Here is a 12,676-nt window from a genome sequence, read left to right on the forward strand (position 1 = left end):
CTTGAAATGAGCTTTAATTTTACAGTTAAGTGGCTCACAAATGACAAAGTTAACCTTTGTTTTTTATTGAAGATACGTTAAATAGCTCCCTCGTGACCCAAGGTTTTCTAGGGGAACTAAAGATACGAGCTATGATAAATGCAGTTGTGCATTCATGAATGCAGTGTGTAACTTCAGCCAAAAACAACTCATAAGCCTTTTCAGTGCAGAATTCATGTAGTACGGAGGTTTAACCAGTTGACTGTATCATAGAAACAAACATTTGAGAGTCAAAATATAACTTCTCTTTGTTTTCAGTAGATTTAGAATTTCTGTACCTAAGGTCAGGAATATAAGGTGGTGGTCTGTTATGCTGTGCTCAATGACTCCAGCTGTATTATCTGTAGTAAAGTTGGTTAATATGTGATGCATTAACGAATTAGATCCTGCCATGTCACATCTAGTTGCAGTGGTTATTAAAGAAGCAAGGCCGTAGCTAAGAAAAGAAAACACCCGGGATAATCAGAACATGACTGATAATTAGAGTCAATATTGTTAATGTTGACGTTTCCACAGATAATGACATTTTTGTTTTTGTTTGTAACAGTGTGTAACAACTTTTCGAACTGTAGACAATGATCATGAACGATAAATGCATGCTAACACTGCGTTCCGGCTATCAATTGAAAAAAAAATAAATGTTCTGATTAACTTCTAACCATGTAGACTCGCAGAGCAAAGAAGAAAAGGCAAGGTCGTTGCTGTGTTTGTATAACAATGACGGTTTGATAAATATGGCAGATCTTCCGCAAGGTAGTGTAGCACGATAGCAGTACTCTGCATTCTACTCAAATAGTGCATACAAATTTCTATTGTTCGGTGACAACCATGTCTCAGATAGACAGAAAAAAGAGAAGTGATTGATGACAGAAAGAAATGCAATAAGGCTGTTGTACTAATTTAATTGGAGTGGTGATTAAAGAAGCAAGGACGTAGCTGAGAAAACACCCAAGATAATTAGAACATGACTGATTATTCAGGTCGATAATGTTTGTTTATGTCATTTGAGCTACTGGATTGCGAACCTATTGTAAACAAACAAACAAACAAACAATAAATAAACAAATAAATAAAAATAATAAATAAACAAATAAAGTAAGCCCCACACACTTTTATACTCCTCCCTTCATTTACAACAGTTTTCATAGAAATATTCATACATTGATGTCAATTGATGACAAAACAAACAGGAACGAAGAAAAGGAGCAACACAAGGATGAGCGGACGAGGAAAGCGCTCATCCTTGTGTTGCTCCTTTCTTCATCCCTGTTTGTTTTGCGCTCAAAGTGTTTTCAAAAATGAATCTGTTCCAACTAGGCCGACTCGCAGTTAAGCAGTAATAACCATAGAAATCATCATCAATGAAGGAAATGGAAGCATCGCCCACAATTTTATGCTATGTCCCATCGCTACAATTATTTCACAAGCACTTGAAGAACAATATGGGCAGCAGTCATGATACGTAGAGAAGTTAGGCATGGATTCCTAAAAAGCTTAAAGGAGCTCTGAACCACTTTTTACCAAAGTTAATAAATGCATTTATATTTAAATTGGACTATTTCAGAAATACCTTGCTGCAAAAAGTGCTTCAATGTGTTCAGCAAAAGCGGAGTTATTGGCAATCAAACACTGCATTACTGGTGCTTCCATTCCTTCTTCAATGACTTGCACTGTGAAAGCTATGGCGGAGCGGGGTGTGCTTACAATGCTCTGCATTGTGGTCTGGAAAGGCGGTGGTCTCGGGTTCGAGTCCCGGACCAGGATGAATTTTTCAACTATGAGGCTTTTCTTTCAAGGAACCTGTATGGATATCTTTTGTAGCAACTGCTACGAACGGGTGGATGTCTCACTTTCTCTTTATTAAATGCTCTGCATACTGAATGCCACTACGGCGCACAATTCAAATTTGTTTCTGAATGTTCCTGTAGATGCCACTATTTTCAATTTTGGTGTCTATGGTGTGCCAAACGCAGTGGTCCTCAGCGAGCCTCGGTTCACTCAGCCAGTGAACTTATCGCGGCACCCTGTGACGGCCACAGTATCTAAGCTACGTAATAAACCGCAGCTACATGCAACTGTAGTGCGTATGCGCAGCATTTGCTTTCTGCATGACAGGGCTCACGTGCCAGCTTGTGCTCGTATTTTCCAGTCTGGGCGTGCTACGCGGTGCAGACTGACTTCATCCTGCACCAGCTTGACTGATGGATAGTAGCCACATCAAACTTGCTCATTTTGAAGCGCTATCAATAGCTCAATATGAAGCTAAGTCTGCCAAGGCATCTAACCAGGAGCGGTCAGGAGTGAGCATGTGCTGGCAAGCGTGTGTGTGGTCTGACCTTAAGGTTCCTGTGGTTATAGGCTAGTTGAGTGCTGAAAACTAGTCGAAATTAGCAAGACCTGATGGCTACGACAACAATGAGCAGGGTGGCCAAAGTTTAATTCCCACACGGGCCAAGGGTGAGCAGATGATAGTTGACTTTTTCTGGAAGTGCGTAATCATTACCAAACTTCAAAAGCAGATTTTCGCTTACTTCAGCTTGTTTATTAAACTGCATAAAAAAATACACAGAGCAGCAGTAAGAAGCAGCGCACTGATCCAAACATCTCCTTGATTGATGTCAGCTATTGGCCAATAGCAGCTGCATATGGGAATACGCTATATTACGAAATAAAGCCTCCAGAAAAAAGTGTGGAGTAGGTTTCTGTTGGAAAGAGAACATTTGAGAGAAAGGTGACCTTGCGCTCTGCTTGCGAGCTCTGTGCAAAGTGCACGACAGCAAAGCTTGGCTGAGATCTTCACAGCAGCGTATGCTATCCACACACTGTGTTTTTTCGCCAAGCTCAAGGGTGGTTAGGACCCCGTTAAGAACAAACATTACCTGACATCTTAGAATTTCTTGGACACAATACTAAAATGTTAAGGCGGTTATGAAGCACACAACCACCTTACAATGGTGCTAGCGACATAGCAAAAAGTAAAATGCTGTATCCACACACTGCCATGCCATTGTAAGAATGTATGATAATGCAGTGTTTACAGAAGGTGGCTAAATTTTTAATGCTTACCTTAACTCTGCGAGCATTTCAGTCACGTTGCTGAGAGCCCATGATGCATTCATTCGAACACTGACATCTTCAAGTGCTTCTACAGCAATTTCACCAACATCCATCAGGAACAGAAGATCCTATGATTGGAAGAGAAAATATGCAAAAAGGCAACAGCTACGAGTCTTTAACTCATGTATGACTCCTAACTCAGTTTCATACATAGCGAGCAACGCTGCGAAGGCTAGCGAGGCTTTTCTCACTGCAGAAAAAGAGTGCATCAGATTAGAAAGAAAGACATGCACTTGAACTTCGTCATAATGAAATGGAATATAAGGAAATAACAGATATAACAAAACAAGTGAATTTGCCCTTGAAATCTATATAGAGATTCATGTATTGAAAACCTTCATTTAACAAAGCGAAATTGTTCTGCCAATGGATTTAATGATCTAGATTTGTCTCCAAAAAGAAAAAAATACCCAACTGTTGCATGCTGAGTATATCTCTTTCCACGGGGTTTGGCGTGTGTTAGCCACGGCATTGCAAAACTCCCGCGTCAAATACGTTGTTGAGCAACAGTGGCCTTTCTTACAGTCGCACGCAGCTGCACACCTGCGCACCCGTGCACAAGCAGCAGCTCACTATCGCACTTCTCCACTGATCTCTCACTCCTGTGCATGCCTGGCTGCACGAGACGCGCAGCAGTGCAAAAGATTAGTGCATTCACTTCTACTGCAGGGCGCACAGCGCAGGCAGGTGCAGCTCTGAATGGCCTCTGAGATTCTCTGAGATTGCGCCGGGGCGATCTCGAGGGGTCCTGGCCCGGCCATGCATTCAGTTATCCCTCTCCCTGCGGTGCGTCGTGCGGGCTGGCAGCTGGGCATGGCGTCTGAGATCGCTTTGGCATCAGTGCGATCTCAAAGGCCATGAGCCGACAGAGCCAAGGCGGTGCGACGAAGTTCACTTGCATCCTCGATCGCATAGCGCAGTGCTGTGTTGATTGCCACGTGCTGCACGACCCCAACGAGCCAAGTGGAAAGCGGATGCAAAAGTCCATCACAATGGAACAGAAGGCCACTATCTAAAGCCTCTTGTGTCAGTAGCTAAGTTACATGTTGCACACGCTGAAGATTGTTTTGTTTATTCAAATTTCATTGCATGCAAGCCTGTGTAGTGATTTCGCGGGCGGTAAAGCAGTCTCCTTATTTCGATGTTTACAATTGTGCACCCCATTGGGCATATATGGCATTACATGGCAATAATAAATATAGTGAAATAATATATATAATGAAGTAATTTCAGCTCCCCCTTCAACTTTGTTAAAACGAGGTTCGAGTGAATAGGTATGAATCATGCAACTCGATGTGACATTAAGTCTCATACTTTTAGTGGCGAAATGTGATGTAATTGTCACATGGACAGCGTCACAGATGCAAACCTACCTGTATCTCCACCTAGTGAGTGGAGCGACACATTTCTGTTAGCAGTGGCGACCATTTGCTCTCACAACCAAAACACAGTACTGCACCACATGTTGACAACACAAAGGTGCACAAATAATAAGCGATGTGACACAACCTTACATCCACAAGTTGTAGTTGTAACATATGAAGTAGTTTTTTCGTGAAACAACTACTTCAACTGTGAAATGCGTGGAGGGTGACTTCTACGACGACGCTACTTTTTCTCTTAATTGTTTTAACTCGGTGAACATACGTACTTGGCAAGGCATATGTACAAAAAAAAAGAAAAGGGAGAGAGCCGAAGGCGTCAAATAAATGCATACAGTTGAGCCATGTTTGATGCAGGCATTGGATGTCACTACAGTGGAATCTTGATGATACGATCACGGCTAATACAAATTTCTGGATGATACGAATTTTTCTGTGGTCCCGGTCGAGCCCCATTACTTTCCAACGTGCTAGAGAACGGTTGTTACGAATCGATTTTCGACCCGCATCGGTTGATACGAATATTAGCGAAGACACTTTGGAAATTTGAAAGTGTGCTTGGCGAAGGCCAGACACTGCTGCCGTCTGCGCTCCGCTTCCCTGGCTTTACTGTTCGGTGAAATGGCTGGCCGCTGCTGCTGTCTGCGCTCCAATTCATTCGCTTTGGTGTTCGGCGATATTGCCTGTCGCTGCTGCCGCTTGCATTCTGCTTCCCTGCCTTTAGTACCCGGCGATCTAATCAGTCGCTGTTGGCGTTTCCGTTCTGCCTCCCTTGCTTTCACATCTGGTGACATGTTCATTCGTCGCACTCGCATTCGCTCCTTGTTCTTCTAGCGTTTGATGTTGAGGGAATCCGGCGTCCGCTGCCGCTTCTAGAACCGCTTGGCGCACAATCACTGGGTCGCTTCGGAGCTACGGGTCTCACTCGACTGCAATGAGACGCCTGACGAAGGAGCGGCGGTGCAGCTGCCACCGCCGACGCCCGCGCGCTCATTGGCACGCTCGTTCTACCGCTACTGTGTGACGTCACAGTTGCTATGCGCAGCTGCGCCCCGACCGGCGCGCCGGTTTCTAAGGAGGGGAGGAGGTTGCGCCGCTGCGCGGAGAAGAGGCCACAGTTGGCACCATTCCAGCGCACGGATGGACGCGACCACGAGCGCCACCGACGGCAGTGAAAGAGAACAGCGCACAGTTACGCGATTTCTCCCTCTCTCTTTTGGTGCGGAGGCGCGGACGTGGCGCTGGACAGCGCGGAGGCTGCGACTGGCCGCGAAGATATTGAAGCGGTGGCACTCTTGTTGCTTTTCCTCCTTTTCCACGTGCCATCGGGCGGAGTAGATGCTGTGCTTCTAGCCGCGTTCTTGTCTTTGAAATGGGCGACGGCGAAGGACCACCACCGGCGGCTGAAACGCTGCATGCGCTCGAAGTTCTGAGGCGTGCTATGGCCGCGAATGAAATCAGCGACGACACGTGCACGCGTTTTTATGGATTTGAACACAGTCTGCTAATTGACCTGACAAAGAAAAAGAAGCAGAAGGACATCGGAGACATTTCCTTCAAGAAATAAATGCTTTTTATGTACGTGTGCCTGAGTGTATTCACCTCTCACTCTTTAATTTAGCTAGATTTAATTGTTTGGATGATACGAATTTCGGCTAATACGAATATTTTTCGTGACCCTGTGAGATTCGTATCATCGAGATTCCATTGTACTTGCGTGCCATTCACAGTGTTGCCTTCTAAGTAGGAAATGGAGTACAGGGGTGTATTCCCTAAGTGTCCACCTAGTGTACTGTCCATTTTGGCTGCTTCCGAAGTGCTGATTGGCTGGGCTCGGGTATGGCAACAAGGAGGCAGGCGCCCTCAGCCTGTCTCCTTCTCGTTCATGCAGCTTCAGCCAATCAACACCAGCCAAAATGGACAGTCCTCTAGGTGGACACTTACAGAATACTCCCCCAGTTACATTGCTTCTGTTGAGTAATAATAAGTGCAGTCATTTTCATCCTATCCTGTTTGAGCGCTATAATCATGTCTTGACTGCCATTTAGTGTTTCACCTTGATAATTGCGAAACTATCCAAGAAAAAAAACAACGTGGAACTAAATTGGCATGGTGAATTTTCTGGGGCTAAAGTATTATAAGGACTGGACTTACTTATGCTTTAGCAAGAACTTGATCAACAGCACTGCTGCAGACATGGTCTCTTGTTAAATTTTTGAAGAGAGCTTTATCTAGGGACATTATAAATGACTGTGGGTCATTATAAATGACTGAGCCTCCCCTGGCAATGCTAAAGCCTACCTCCTCCCCACCTAACATGTAATTTCCAGAGTTTTGTTACCACAGTCATTTGAAGTTTCTTTTGTCTTGCCTCGACCTTCTCATTTAAAATTTTATTGTGGCTAATAGCTTACTGCATCATTGTTCTCGCAGATGTGCATGGATTTTAATTCATACCTTGCTTTATTTCTGCAAATCCTGACAATAGGAGAACAAACGCATTAGAAGCACCAGCGGCAGCTGCCTCATACGTATTTTCTCACTTCAGGATTGTTTTAAATTTTCACTGTAAACACCATGCACATACGAAATATATTTAAATATATACACAGGTCAAAGTTCATTATATTTTTAAAGGGAAGGAGGTAGCCAATTAAGAATTACTTCTAAAGCTATGTAAAGCTTATGCCTAGAGAATGAATATATGTTGCTGTATTTTCACCTCGCTTCAAAAGGCTTTGCATGCTCTTTTGATGCTGAAAAAGCCTGTAGACTTTAGTGACCCCTTTGGCAGAGTCCTTTATCAATGGCGTGTGAAATGCACGTGAATGATATGTGTCTCATTATCGCTTCTCTTTCCAGTAAGCGAAGCTAACGACTCATTAAGAAAACACTTCTAATAATTGACAACACTTATTAGGGATGGAAACATCGTCACTTGAATGCAGAGGTCATAAATATACACAGGGTGTCCTAATTAACTATAATGCACAAAGATTAAAAAGAAGCAGTGCAGAAGAAAATCTAATGCATATTGTTTCCAGTACAGTGGAGTAGCTGGCAGTAATTTTTTCGTTACTGAGATTTAATTAAATAATTGTAATTAATTATCTAACTTGAGATGCACTATCATAATTATCAAAGTGTCAATGAGGCATTTACAGGCACAGCCAAGGGACATCTAGCTGCGGTATTTTCAGCAAGGTACTAATTGCATACAAATTTTTTCCAACTGAAGAATAAACATTGCGAAATGTGGCAAATATCGCATGACTGCGCTCCCACCCGCATCATAAAGCAGCGCCCTCGAACAGGCTCCTTCTGAGTTAGCCAGAACGAAATGAAGGAAATAAAGAAAGAAATCACTGCCCAAGCACTACGTACAGATGGTTAACCAGCGAATCTACAATGCAGCCCCGGTGTTTATAATTGGGTTAATCCCGATGGTTTGTTAAATGACAGCTTGGTAGGTTGCCGGATCCTCAGTGCACAGTTGCTGCTTACGCTCGGCTGTATAAGCCTGTTCTTGTGCCCGGGCTGCAGCATCGGGATGGTGTAGAAGAGCTCGTTCCCGGTTCTGCTTGTGGCGTTGCTGATTGAAAGCTGCCTGCTCCTCATTTGGGAGCCGGAGAGAAACTCCTGCATGCCTGCTCGGCTGTGACGGAGAGCAACGACATCACTACTGGCGCAGCCAATCGCACGGCTCTTTAACTTTTTTTTTTTGAAGCATTCACATGGGGTTGCACCGGAGGAGGTTTCGGCATACAGGCGACAGACAGACGGGTGGACAAATCGACTAGCCATATAAAGCTTCGCTGCAAAATGTCATGATTGAGCTAGTGCCTTATCTGCCGCGCCTTGGCCGAAGTAACACGTCGCATTTGGTGTTAGTTCGAAACAAGCTGTGATAGCTATTGTCTTAGCGTAGATAAAGTGCACAGATGTGTGTGTGTGTTTTTTTTTTTTTTTGCCGCAAGACCTATCACCACAAAAGCAAATTGACAATGTCAGTGCAAATGTCTGAGGGTGCATTTTGTTTCGTCCGAGACGTCATGTCTTTCTCTAATGAGTAAAAACTGATCCTTGCCTTGGGAGCTGCAAGCGACGACAAGAGGAAGGCCCCAGATATATATCAGTCGTGGAAGTGTGGTGGTAGACCAAACACGTCAACTATCATCAGAAATGATGAAAACCTGAGACAAACCAGCAGCGTCAAGAAATAGCGACATAGGACTCTATCTTTGAGTCCTAGCCTATGCACGGATGTTGTAGCATTCATGGCCTCAAACCCTCATGCTAGTGTGCGGGACGCGGCCGCCCAGGTACCAATTTCTAAGTCATAAGTTTGGAGGATTCTAAATTTCGCCTGTACCATCTTAACCAGCACCAATGCTTGGAAGATAGCCCTGTCGAATCGTCTAGATTTTTTGTATTATGTCCTCAGAAAAGCCGATGAGTCACCAAACTTTTTAGGCAACATCATGTGCACAGATGAAGCCAATTTTCACAGAAATGCCCAGGTAAATTTGCATAATGCACACTAGTGCAATGACTACAATGCACACTGGGTAATGTGCAATCGGCACCAGTACCAGTGGTCGTTCAATGTGGGGTGCAGAATTTACGCCGGTGCTATAATCAGTCCCATCTTCTTCGATCACAGACAGACTAGAAAGAGTTACGTGGACGAGATCCTTGAAGTAGCAGTGGATGAGTTTCTCAGCAAAGTCCCGCTGTCACGTCTTCTACTTCTGTGGTATCAGCAAAATGGAGCACCAGCACACAGCAGCAGCCGAACACGAAACTGACTGTATGCGACTTTTCATGCGCAACAGATTGGAAGGCACTGGCCTGTAAATTGGCTGGCTAGTTCACCTGACCTCTCTTCACTTGATTTCTTTCTTTGGCATTATATGAAAGATTGTGCTTACATGATCAGGACAGATGTCAGTTTAGCTGAAGACAAGGATGACAGATGGCTGCCGTAGAATTCGAGCATTGGTCACCAAGAAAGCGACTGAGGATGTGATGAAGTAGACTCAGTACTACATAGCTGTAATCTGGTGGTGTTCAAGGGCGCTTACGAATTCATAAATAATAAGGGAACACTGAAATCTGATGTATTTTTCTTTTCTGTGCAAGCGTCCCAATTGCCAATTCGGCTCATTTAGAAGTGGTTATTTACTTTCTTGAATGCATCGGTTATGTCTTTTCTGAACAGATACATTGCTTCCCAGTGTGTTTATTTCGGTTTTATTTTATGCCCTGAACCTATTTTTGCAGGACGTATACACTCTCATGAAAACTAAGACCATCACTTTAATTTGGCTTAAGCAAGTTTTTGGCATGAAATATTGCTGTACGCGAAACATGCTACAGTCGAACATAATTATAGCAATGTTCAGGTGCCACGAAAATTCCATTGTTATAACCAGGTTGCATGAAAAAAACAAAATATGGGGATGGCAGAGCTGTTGTGAGAAAACTATAATGGCGGGGAGGCCAGTGCCCCTCCCCAACACCTTCCTCCATCTGGCTGCTGATTGTGTTCACTCGTTTAACTGCTTCCTGGGCGCTCCGATTACGTGTAACAAGACGCGGCTGTCAGCGTTAAAGAATGACACTGCTATAACAACTGCAAAGAGGTGTCACGGGTGACAAGTGGTATGCGAGTACCAACGAGGCATCGCTTTGGTGGCCCCAAAAGGGGCCTTTTAAAAATTGTGAAAACGCTGCCACAGCAGCCTGTCAGCTTGAGAAATCCAAAAGAAACGTTGAGGTGGAATTGCTACAAGCATCTCGACAGGTACTTCTCACTGGCTTGCATGAGAAAGCCCTACGTTCCTCACTCTTGCATGCTTTACGCGAAGCTTGCCGACATCCTTCTCCAACGCATCCAGGTGCTCCACGTAGTGCAGCGGAAGGTTCGTAGCGAAAACAAAGCTCCGGAGTGACTGAATAATCTGCCGAGCCTCCTGTGAGGACAACGTTGAGGCAGCCTGCCCTACCGCATCATCGCTGTCATCGTCGCTATCTGGTGCAAGCATAGTCGTGACGATCGCCTCATTGATTAGAAGCACTTAGTTTCTAAATCTACAGCCGTGCGCTCTCTTTTCACCGGCAACGTCGTGCATTGTCGATGATCAGCGGGCGAATCAGCCATCTTCCGTTTCGGCGGCGAGCAACTGCGTGGCCAGGAACTATTTCGAAGCAAACAACAAAGACCAACACGAGCGATTAAGCTGTTTGCAGAACTGCGCTGAATGAAGAGCCAGCGAGCAACCTGTGAACAGCATGGCTGGCGTGGTCCATTCGTGTTTCGGTGGTGGGGCGGCATAGAGCTGTGGGTGCAGCCGAGCTGTGCGTGCAACCCATTCATGTTCAGAGGGGGGAAAGAAGGGCGACGGGAGAGAGGCGCACAGAGATAGCTAGAAAATGAGTGCACGGTGGCTGTTGGAGCAGCGGTCTATTGTGAAGTGGCTCAAATTTCTTGTTTTCTTTTTTTCTTTTCAAGGATTTTGCATTTCACTACTGTTCGGCTCGGGTGCCCAACAGCCAAACTTCATCGTTATAACCGATAATGCGGCATTGGGGCATTGTAGTAAGCGGGTTATTTCACCATTGAAAACATACAAAAGTTGACAGTGCAGCAGCTTCTCATTGTTATAACCGATATATTGTTAAAACCAGTATCGCTAAAAGTGGGTTCGACTGTATGCCTATTACATCACTTTTCGCATTCCGTGCGTTGTCAGAGTGGCACTTTGGCCGCGTTATCAAGGGGCTTTTGTCATCATTGTGATCAGTCAACCTTGAGAGACGGTAATAAGTGTGATGTGGAGAGGAAGGAATAGCTGCAAAGCCGCGAAACGTGCTGGTGGTGCTGCATCCGTACCATTATCAAGGTGATGCGCTGTCTCTTCATGTTTGGGATAGGCAGTGCAGTCTTTCAATCAGCTTATTTGAGGGCGCTGCTGTATGATGTGGATGGGAGCGCAGTCACGTGGTATTTTTCATATTTCGTGAGGTTTGTTTGCCAAATGAAAAAAAATTACATGCAATCAGTATGTCGCTGAAAACACAGCAGTTAGATGTCATTTGGGGGTGCCTGGGGGTGCCTACAAATGCTTCATTGACATTTTGATAATTAGGACAGCACTTCTCGAATTAGAGAATTAATTGCAATTAACAAATTAAATTTCAGGGATGAAATAATTACCGGTGGCTACTCCACTGTACATGAAACAACATACACTAGGTTTTCTTCGAGTAACGAAAATGCTCTTTCTTAAAGTCTTAGTGCATGATAGTTGGGGCACCTTAAATAATTCACTCAGTAACTGAAACGAGGCTAAGCTGGATCCAGTCGAAATCAGAACCAACAGCAGTCATGCACAGGAGCGCTTATACACAGACTCACAGAAAAATAAAAGACAGAGAGAGGCTGCAGTTTCACCAGAAAGGTGAAGCAGTATTAGTGATAACAAAGTATACGACAATTACACGAAGGAAGTTTACACCACCGAGAGACACCAGATTCTTTGTGGTGGGAGAGGATTCAGTCTGTGAAACTGAGCTGTCTCCTACTATGAGGTCTTGTAAATTCTCATATAAGGCTGACACTTCAGTGAACAATTCTTCGAGGTCACACGAAGTTTCTTCAAGTGCAAGAAACACACAACCACACACACACGCACGCACACACGCACGCGCACACACGCGCGCGCGCACACACACACACGCACGCACGCACACACACACACACACACACACACACACACACACACAGGGTTCGGAAAGCTGGTTGGGCCCAAACCTCCAAACCTGCACCCCCCCCCCTCCGTAAAAATGAAAACTTTCTGCCTATGATCAGAACATACTTAGTGCCAATTGCTCACACGCTTACAATTGCTCGCACACAAATTACAGTTAACAACTCGGGTTATCATTCTTGGGTGTGCCTACTGTGCCCCTTCGTTGAGCCCTGATTGTACGGATGAACTGTACACATATATGCAGCGTCTTGCATGTAGTGCCAGAGTTAATCTAGTGGGGGATGTTAATCTGCCCGATTTCAACTGGGAATTGATGCAGTACCACAGTGCCAGCTCATAAGTCATTTTTGACCTAATGCTTTC

At 44.7% G+C, this 12,676-nt stretch overlaps 1 protein-coding gene across 3 annotated transcripts in view; it reads right to left on the reverse strand.

The window, feature by feature from the left end:
* The window catches only part of LOC135898487 (HEAT repeat-containing protein 6), a 63,665-nt gene that overhangs the window by 15,469 nt on the left and 35,520 nt on the right, over positions 1-12,676 (reverse strand). For all 3 annotated transcript variants that reach the window (XM_065427426.1, XM_065427428.1, XM_065427427.1), the window contains one exon: positions 3,106-3,224. In XM_065427426.1, coding sequence (XP_065283498.1) covers positions 3,106-3,224 — 119 coding nt within the window. The remainder of the gene's footprint in view (positions 1-3,105; positions 3,225-12,676) is intronic.

This window comes from Dermacentor albipictus, chromosome 2 (genome assembly GCF_038994185.2).
Source record: "Dermacentor albipictus isolate Rhodes 1998 colony chromosome 2, USDA_Dalb.pri_finalv2, whole genome shotgun sequence".
Taxonomy (NCBI): Eukaryota; Metazoa; Arthropoda; class Arachnida; order Ixodida; family Ixodidae; genus Dermacentor; species Dermacentor albipictus.